The 9,683-nt window shown below is 35.5% G+C and overlaps 2 protein-coding genes across 3 annotated transcripts in view; both read right to left on the bottom strand.

The window, feature by feature from the left end:
* LOC124433417 (protein PHTF1-like) overlaps positions 1 to 7,107 on the bottom strand; it is a 31,203-nt gene extending 24,096 nt beyond the window's left edge. Inside the window, exon 1 of the mRNA XM_046983178.1 lies at positions 7,098 to 7,107. The gene's annotated coding sequence lies outside the window, so the exon portion shown is untranslated. The remainder of the gene's footprint in view (positions 1 to 7,097) is intronic.
* LOC124433414 (PHD finger protein 20-like protein 1) lies at positions 121 to 9,650 on the bottom strand. Of its 2 annotated transcripts, none has more exons than XM_046983172.1 (18): positions 9,355 to 9,650; positions 8,917 to 9,082; positions 8,416 to 8,503; positions 8,008 to 8,090; positions 7,467 to 7,759; positions 7,162 to 7,357; positions 5,047 to 6,148; positions 4,406 to 4,688; positions 3,962 to 4,307; positions 3,867 to 3,885; positions 2,906 to 3,064; positions 2,671 to 2,802; positions 2,458 to 2,588; positions 2,136 to 2,235; positions 1,933 to 1,958; positions 1,624 to 1,787; positions 493 to 1,001; positions 121 to 312 (listed from the first exon to the last, which is right to left on the bottom strand). In XM_046983172.1, exons 1-18 carry the CDS (start codon positions 9,468 to 9,470, stop codon positions 209 to 211), a joined length of 4,017 nt encoding a protein of 1,338 aa, XP_046839128.1. In that variant the 5' UTR covers positions 9,471 to 9,650; the 3' UTR covers positions 121 to 208. The 2 variants fall into 2 exon arrangements, with proteins under 2 accessions (XP_046839128.1, XP_046839129.1); XM_046983173.1 differs by having other exon boundaries at positions 8,416 to 8,500.
* Between the last annotated feature and the right edge of the window lie 33 nt (positions 9,651 to 9,683).

The following is a 9,683-nucleotide window of genomic DNA, read 5'->3' as shown; positions in this document are numbered from 1 at the left end:
GAAACTTGACATTTGTACATTTTTTCTCTTTAGCACATCTCAATTGGAGCGAAACAAATATGCCATGAATATCCGTTCAGGATATGATTACAGGATAACAACAAAACTGATGACATAACATAAGAACAAAAAGATATTTCTCTTTACTGTACAAATAAAATTTACTGCATATACATTACTTTAGAGTTAAAACCCTGTTTCTATTTATCTATGGAAGTAGACCCATGTTTAGCAACTTGGTTAATTGTTTCGCAAGTTTTCGTATGGACGGTCTTCGTTCGTCACTACCTGTCTTAAATGACTTCTCTAAAACTGTAAAACATTACAAATATATAAGTTATCATTTCGCATAAATTAACATAGCAAGTCAAGCAATCACACAATATCATGATGCATCACTGAAACTCTGGGAAAATGAGCTTGAAATACAAAAATAACCATAAATAAGATCACTTGATATGCATAAGTTTTCAATTTAATCTCGATACTTACTTTCAACTTGCTCCTCCAAATTGTCGAATTGTTTGTCAATGTTTTTATGATCCTCCTGTATTTCTTCAAGGAGGTTGATAAATGCCAGATCTTCACTACAATACATAGTTTTGTCGAGCTGAGGATCGTTAACTTCTTTAACCTCAAATGTTGCATCTCTTCCGTTCTGTTTGGAATTTTCTACATCATGAGTGGAATTCTCGTCATGACTTGCATCATTATCATCTTCTCGTTTGAAATCATTCCCATCCTCATCAACAATACCATTTATACCATTACTTATCATATTTCTTTGCACTTGACAATGCACTCTTGAGTTATCCATATTGCTCGTGGTTACACCATTTTCCAGGGAAGTAGAATTGTTCAAAGAAAACTTGTCTTCATGGAATTTCTTCTCTGAAAAATCCGTTTCGTTCTTGCAGTTATCTTCCTCAATTCTTAAACTAACATCACCTGTCAAGTATTGTTTATGCTCCCACATTAGCAAGTCTTCGTGACCCGGAGTTCTAAAATCGTGTTCATTTAAAAAATAGTAAGTGCGCATTTAATAGATACGAGTTTTTTAAAACTAGACATGTTTCGACATCTCATGATGCCATCTTCAGTATAAGTGAAATAATAAATAATACAAGATTTATATAAAAGTAATATGATACATAAATTACAACAATAATAAGGAAATAAGATAAATTAATGGGGAGCGCCGAGCGTATTATAAACTAAATATTGTATTGAATTTAAAAACTTGAACATTGAGGTCAGGGTTACTTTTGTTAATGTGGAGTGCCGCTTTGATTTTAAGGGAGAATGAGGTGTCGGCAGTGTCGATGATTTTGAAGCAAGAGGATGAATAGTGCTTCTACGAAATTATGGAAAATAGTAAGTATAACAGTACAAATGAATGTAATGTGGAAACAAAAACCAATATTTCCAAATAATCCAGTTTTTCCAATATACACAGGAAACCTGAAATATCAACTTCGTTCATAGTGAAAAACCTGATCATATCGACATAACATATAAATATACTTTAATTGCATATCCAGTAAAACTGTTTCACTGCATGAAAAAAACTTATTTGTAGCTTAAACAATTTATTTATAACTTGGAAAATAGCCCAATACTTACTTCAAAATATGAATCTTTTTTTTCACTCCTTTAAGCCGAGCGTTGAGAGAATGTAAATCAGAGAGTAAACAGTTTGTAATCTGAGCTTGAACCATTTTCACTTCACTTTGTTTATGTAAAGCAAATGAAGGTAAAATCCCCGTTTTGAACCAGTCATAGTTGTTCTACAGGTAAAATAAAAATCACAGCACATAGATAACGGAGATTATAGCATTTTAGTAGTATCAGAAAACGGCAGACACTTTTAATGAAGTTACAAGTTCAATATACAATACAAATTGGAGAGGACTTTTTAATTATTTTTCGAACCTTATATCGAGCGTTCTTTCGTAATCCTAGAAGAAAACAAACCGATTTTAACAGTTCTTTTTACTGAAGCAACGACAGATTTGTGTCGTACAATAAGGTTATATAATATCAAACTCATGCTTCAGATGTACTGTAGGTACACTTATCATAATATACGAAACAAGTGAATATGAAAGGAAACAGAAGTATATTATGACACACACCTGGAGGATTTTTACAAACGTAACACAAATATTTCGTTGGAACTTGTTCTTCACCGACGTTTACACATTCACTGTGCTGCCAAGTAAAACATTGTTCACACTGAAACATAGAAAATATACGTTTACACGTTCACTGTGCTGCCAAGTAAAACATTGTTCACACTGAAAGTAGGAATGAAAACCTGCGAGGTTGAATTTAAGCTCTCCCAATCCTCAACTCCCCCCGTCCTCCCAACTTTATCCACACGTTTTATGAAACGATAATATAATAAAATAACCATTTATGATGATGTCACGCATGGAATAACCTATCAAAACGCACCTGAATCATTAGTCCAGAATCTTCCAGGGCTCCACATAGACACCTCACAACATCCTCTTCTTCGTCTTTCGGATCAGAAATGTCCATCTCCATTTCGTCGTCAATATCACGTTCCACTTCGACATGTATATCTGCAAAATACGTACATAAAAGGAATTTACAAAGACGAAAAAAAAAATGATAAAAAGCATTGCTCAACAATGTATAAAATACCTAAAGCAACAGGAGACTGGTCTTTCATAGATAAATCACCAACTGAGCCAACAGAAATATCTGATGTAGACTGCCGCTTCGTTCGTTTCTTCTGTTGACAACTGTCAACGATGTCTTCTTCGCTCCACGAAGCTAAAAATAAATACAATTATTCCTATGAATAAAACAGAATGACAATTTAATGTTGATTCATTCTTATAAAAAAAAACAACCATTGACTACAAGCTATTTGTACCTGATGACCGCTTCCGTCTATTCTCCGCTGCAGAAGTATGATAATACTTGACGTGGGACTCTAGTAAAGACGCTTTGCGGAAAGATTTATCGCATTCAGGATATTCACATTTAAACTTGTTATGATCCAGTTCTATACGCAGTTCTTTGGGAGCAAATACTGCAATGATATGATAATAATTTTCCAAAAGCGCAAAAAAATCAATAAAAATAATCTCCCAGTGTGCAAGTCATCGTCGTTTTATTTAAAAACAAAACCTATATTTTTGGCAGTGTAAAGACTATCCAATTGTCTGTTGCTGATCCATGATCACCTAAACTAAGACACCTTATCTTCGTCTATATATATAAGATAGTGTAAAGACTGTTCTCATTCTCTGTTCATTCATCACTACGCACACTGACACACGTTATCTTAGTTTATGTTTTAGGTAGTGTTAAGACTTTTCTCGTTCTCTGTTGTTCATTCATCACTACCTATACTGACACACGTTATCTTAGTTTATATTTTGGATAGTGTAAAGACTGTTCTCGTTCTCTGTTGTTCATTCATCACTACCTATACTGACACACGTTATCTTAGTTTATATTTTAGATAGTGTAAAGACTGTTCTCGTTCTCTGTTGTTCATTCATCACAACCTACACTGACACACGTTATTTTAGTTTATATTTTAGATAGTGTTAAGACTTTTCTCGTTCTCTGTTGTTAATTCATCACTACCTACACTGACACACGTTATCTTAGTTTATATTTGAGGTAGTGTAAAGACTGTTCTCGTTCTATGTTGTTCATTCATCACAACCCACACATACAGACATCGTATATATGTTAAGTTTATGTAATGTAAAGGCATTCTCCTGGATGGATAATAAGTAATAAAATGTACAAAAAAAAACCACAAAATGTACCATTACAAAACTAAAAACCTTACACAAATCGAGAATAAACTGTGTACGTACCATGGGGTTTCTTTGATGTCTAAAAATCACCCAGAAAATGAAAGAATTTCAAAAAACACGTGAGGAAAAAGATATTTAAAGAACCAAAGACTGACCTTTCCGGGATAACCATCAGGGGGTAGTGGAGTTCTGAGAAAAACACCTTCCGAAGGACTTGTCACAGGAGTCTTTGAATCAAGTGTCTTTGATTCCGTGGGAGTTTTATCTTTGGTTGGGTGGCTTGAGGTAGTTGAAGGAGATACCAAACTACTAAGTGGTACATCATCGGGGTCTACTCTTACATTGAATGGCGCTTTAGATGGAATGTGCTGTGGTTTTCTTTTAGTGAGATGAGCGGAAAGATGGGTGGTAAGGTTGACGTCCATTGAGGAGGATGAGGAGGATATAGTCTTGTTGTATGGAGTTAGGAGAGTGTCAGGTCTGTTCAACACCTCTCTTTTTCTAAGAAAATACAAAATCAATGAATACATACAAAATCTCAAATGAGTTATTAGTTAAAAAATAAAACCATAATCGAAGCTGATCATTTTAAAACGCACCTTGTCACTCTGTTTACTTCACCGATGCATTTTACTTGTCTAGCACCAGTTTCCTCCTCACTTTTGTTGGATACATTATGAGCACGTGTGATCATTTGGTTGTCATAAGAGTTCATTGACTTGGACGTGACATCACGTGGCGATAAATTCCTACGGTCAGCGGTTTGTGTGTAAACAACCGATCCAGGAAGAGCACGTTGATCGACTGGCATCAGACGTACCAATGGAGAACCCTGTTGCCCGCACTCATGAAGTACAGGTGGAGGATATGCATGACAATTACCTAAGTAAAAATCAATGACTCGTCATTGCGGGGAATGTCTGTCACGCGCTGTCACTTATAGTCACTGATCTCGCATGAGCTATATGTATAATCTCTAAGGTCTTGTATTAAGTATAGTCTCTATATTTATATATTATGTGTAGTCTCTACATTTATATATTATGTATAGTCTCTATATTTATATATTAAGTAAAGTCTCCACAGTCTTATATTAAGTATAATTTCTACATTCAAACAATGTACTATCATTACTATGCGACAATATTTGAACGACGAACAACATAAATATTTGAACGACAAACAACACCATAAATCAAACATTGTTTACAAACAAGTGAGTAAAAAACGAAACACTTACATTGAGAAGAAGAATTTGACGAGGTAATGACTGGAAAAGAAGGTTGGGAGCCTGGACCATAAACGACGTATGTCTCACATGGCACCCCCCCTAGTTGATATTGACACGAGTTACCTGGTGGATAGCCGCTTCCAGGTGGATAGGTGTAACATGGACTTGTACATTGAGTGGGAGGGCCGTAACTTATGATTGCAGGCGCAGGATAACGTTCCATGTATTGAGGGGATATACGATGAGCAGGTGCTGACATATGGGAGTAAGTTGGAGGGTTAGGAGATACCGGTTGATAGTTTTGTGGAGACGCATGCGCAGATCTGTTGTTTATCTCCTCTGATTTGAGATGATCTAGTTTCTTTTTTATAACTTCATGTTTGGCTGTGATCTGCGTCTGTCTCTGGTTGGATAATTTTACAGTAATTTGATCCAATCGCTGTTTCTTTGCCTTGAATGCATCTTTGTGAGGTGATTTGTCTTTAATTGAATTTCCTCCTTTTGCCTTGTCAGCAATAGTCACATCACTACTATCAGCGACACTGCCGTCAGAAATGAACAGTTTTCTTTGCGATTTGAAGTCATTGGATTTCTTCTCCTCGATATCCGTTTTATCATCACGCTTCAAATTAGTATTATTGCTCTCAGAAGACCCCAATAATTCATCAACATTCGTTATTTTACTGTTATTGCTCTCAGAACACCCCAATAATCCATCACTTTCAATTTTGCTAACATGCTTCAAAACTTTTGACAACTTGGATTTACCCAAATCCTCATTATCATTACTTCTATGTTCAACTTTACTTGGACTTGTATTTTTATTGTCAATTATCATCTTCTTTTCGTCAACTACAAGCTTTTCTTTGTATTTATACCGCGTTGAACGTTTATTAACTTTTTTCACGTTAACAGTGACCTCTGACGGGAGTTGACATTTTGAGAGAACTTCTTCTGCCGCAGTGCAAGAAGCCCTGGGGCTCACCGAACTCTTATCCTGGATATCACAAGGTTCTTGTACATTCAACAAACCGAGCACTCCAGATGATTGTAAGATCTTCATGTCTTCATCAGCGACAATGACTTGATGAATATCTGTTTTTGAATCGACCTATAAAACCGTTAAAACGCAAACGGGTTGACTTGTAAATGCAACAACATTATAGACAATGACAGTTATAAATGTGATGAAAATGTAACAAATTATAATCACGTCAAATCAAATTAAAATCAAAATTAACTCACGTCACTTAAATCACGTGAACATTGTAAAGTAATTATAACTAAGGAAACGAACAACAACAATGTACAGTAAATGGTTTGAACCCGGGAGTATCGTTACATGTTTGTAAATGTTGATCGTCCAGGTTGGTATAGTCCTGAGAAGGACTGTTTTTGTTGTTGTTGACTGACGTTTCGACAACCTTAGCGGTAGTCATCTTCAGAGTCAAATGAGGAGTAAACGTCAGGTTAGCCGTATTTGTTATCTGGTTCTTACGTCATTGTATTGTGTGTACAGGAAATGTTTATTGTCATTGTGAATTAGTGTGAAGTGAAATATTTTTATTTGTGATGTGTGATTTAGGTGTGATGTTTTTAGTTGTAACGTGTGGGTGTCAATTGTGTATTGTCATTGTGAATTAGTGTGAAGTGTAATGTTTTTAGTTGATCGTTTGTTTGTATTGTGAATAAGTCGTTTGTAAGGTGCCGGTAATTGCTGTGATCTGTTCAGGGGGATTTGTTCCAAGCTGGTATACCAACTTAAAGTTGACTCATTTGACTCTGAAGATGACTACCACTAAGGTTGTCGAAACGTTAGTCAACAACAACAAAAACAGTCCTTCTCAGGACTATACCAACCTGGACGATCAACATTTACAAACATGTAACGATACTCCCAGGTTCAAACCATTTACTTTAATGTACAGTAAATAGTTTGAACCAGTAAATAGTAAATGGTTTGTGTCAGATTTTTCAAACTGACACCCACCCACCCCTTTACACTGTCCCCACCTTCTCCCCCTTCGCATTGACACCATCCCCTCTCCCTTCACACTTACCCCACTGCTTCTCCTTCATAAAAATTGCTTGAATGATATAAAGCTTGCAAAAGTAAAAACACACCTCTACACTGAGTGGTGACATTACATTTGAAATTGATTTTCTTGTTGAAGATTGGTCCGATTTGGTATCTTTGGCTGATGAGTGCTGGTGCTTTGAAGAGTCCTCCATTTTATCTGCATCGCTGCTCAATAAAATATCATCTATCTTGGTGATTGCTTCACTTGTTTTTTGGGAACCGGATTCAATGGGTTTCATACTGAAAAATGTTAGTATTTTGATTTTACTTAATAAATGAGTTAATGAAACAAAAATATAATTAATAAATAGAAATACCAAACAATGCAACATAAACATGTGTTAAAAACCTTTTAGTCTTGGTGTTTTTTATTTCATGAGATTTTTCAACACCAGCAACATCACAAGGCTTTGTAGGAGAAGAGGCCAACTTTGTTTCATGATTTTCTTCAGTTGGTTTCTGAGAATCAATATTTTCTATGATTTTTGCAGACTCCTCTGAAGGCTCACTGGTTGTTGGTGACACCATTGGTGACACTATTGGAGTGTCCAATCCGCTTCGCCGACGAGCTCGTTTTGCTCGATCCTCTGCTAGCTTAATCTTATGCAAGGGAAGATGGGGAACTGAAGGGGGCTTCTTCACCTATAATAAAAAAAAAATATTAGACCCAGAAACTAATTCTTCAGTCTGATTTGCTCATACTTTGTTTTTTTTCAAAACAACAAATTAAATGAACTTGCTTCATTGCACACACATACATATCCATCCCACAAACATTAGCCCCCCAACCGAAAAAATAAGTAGCCCTTTCAGCACACATACCTACTCCTTAACACACACATACCTACATACCTCCTTTTGCACATACTAATTCCTTTCAGTACACACACCTTGGAAGCTCTCTCTTTATCTCGTATTTTACCACGATGTATCAATTTCTGAAACCCATCATCATATTCAACCTCATAAAACTCTAAAATGATCAAAGTAAATAGTTTGAACAAGGGAATATTTTAAAATACTTGTATTGTAGACTGTCCATGTTAATGCAATCCTAGTGTTGACTGATGTCTCAACAATATTAACACCAACAGTCTTTAACGACAATCTACATATACAAACATCCAAAACATATCATTGTAGGCAACTACAAATACTTTGTACTTTAGGTCAGATGTGTGTACAAGCACATGCAACAAAATCAATTATATTTTGTTAACAAGAGATAAAAAACGAACAATATTCTCAACCAAAACCATGTTAGGCTCTTATACAAGCTAAATACTATTTAAGCTCACCTTTTGAGATGACGCTGACAATTTTAGCAGGATAGAATGTGCCATCAGACCATTTTGCAGAAACAGCATCACCTTGCTTCCATTCCTGCTTAAATGTCGGGACAATGGACCAAACATAATCAATTAGCAACTAGATCTAAAGCTCAAGAAGTCATAATGTGTTACATACGTAATCACAAAATAAATAACTTTCTTATGCTTAAAGGGATTACTTTGATAAATGAATGAAACTTTTTAATATAACCTATATAAGATTGTGAGCATCATTTGTCATTAACTAAACTTAAAAGAACATAGTTGATCTCCATTTGTGGCACAATTTGGTATAATTATAGAACAGCCAGCCAATGCCAATGAATGATCACCACACTTATCTAGCTACATGGATATCCCATGGTTATTTATGTATAGGGCAGGGTATTCCGTAATTACTTTCAAACTATTGTTTCTAAACTATGTCTTGTCCTATACCTTGTGCAGGTTTAGGACAAGAGTAAATACCTTTAACTCTTTCCCTTTCATCTTAGGTTTCATCTTTTCCTTTGGCAAAGGTCGAATTTTCTTGCTATCAAAGGACACCCATTCATCATATCGTGAGTTCCATCCTTCAAAGTGGATTAAGATTTTCCTCTTCTTGAGGTCAACTTTGGCAATTTTCGACACATACCTATAGAAGAATGGTTGGAAATAGATAAACCATTTCATCATTGTGAATTTATTTCCTGAGCATTGCTGTACGTCGCAAAATACGTAAATGCTTTAAGATTAACGACGGAAAGCTATGTTAACCTTGTGCATTTACATACATTACAACGTAGAAACTGTACTGCGTATCAGCGTATACGACAATATTTTTCCTAACACATAATAAAATTTGTTGTGAATGTCAATAGTTAAACGAGGATACATGACATAATTTCATTTCAAAATAACTCTTACCACTGAGACATGTAGTCCATAGCTTCAATTCTATTTCCAACAACAAATTCCAGCTTGTTTGGAGAGTTACCTTTGCTAGATGTGGGACTTGTAGTCGTAATACTTTTACCCGACATATTCGTGGATGAAAACACTACCAATTCTGACACGCAATACAATTATGACTTTAAAGCAACCGTAAAAAAAATTCCCATCATTTCAACAACAACCATGGCAGTAAAAATGGGAAAAATCAACAATTTTTTTCACCACGCGTGTTTATTGTACATCAAGTCAATAACATCAGTGCTAACCGCGCAAAGGAGGCCTGAGCACAAGTCTTGCAAAGT

The sequence above is a fragment of the Xenia sp. Carnegie-2017 genome, unplaced genomic scaffold, assembly GCF_021976095.1.
Source record: "Xenia sp. Carnegie-2017 unplaced genomic scaffold, XeniaSp_v1 HiC_scaffold_13, whole genome shotgun sequence".
NCBI lineage: Eukaryota > Metazoa > Cnidaria > Anthozoa > Malacalcyonacea > Xeniidae > Xenia > Xenia sp. Carnegie-2017.
This window is presented reverse-complemented; position numbering and strand designations above follow the sequence as displayed.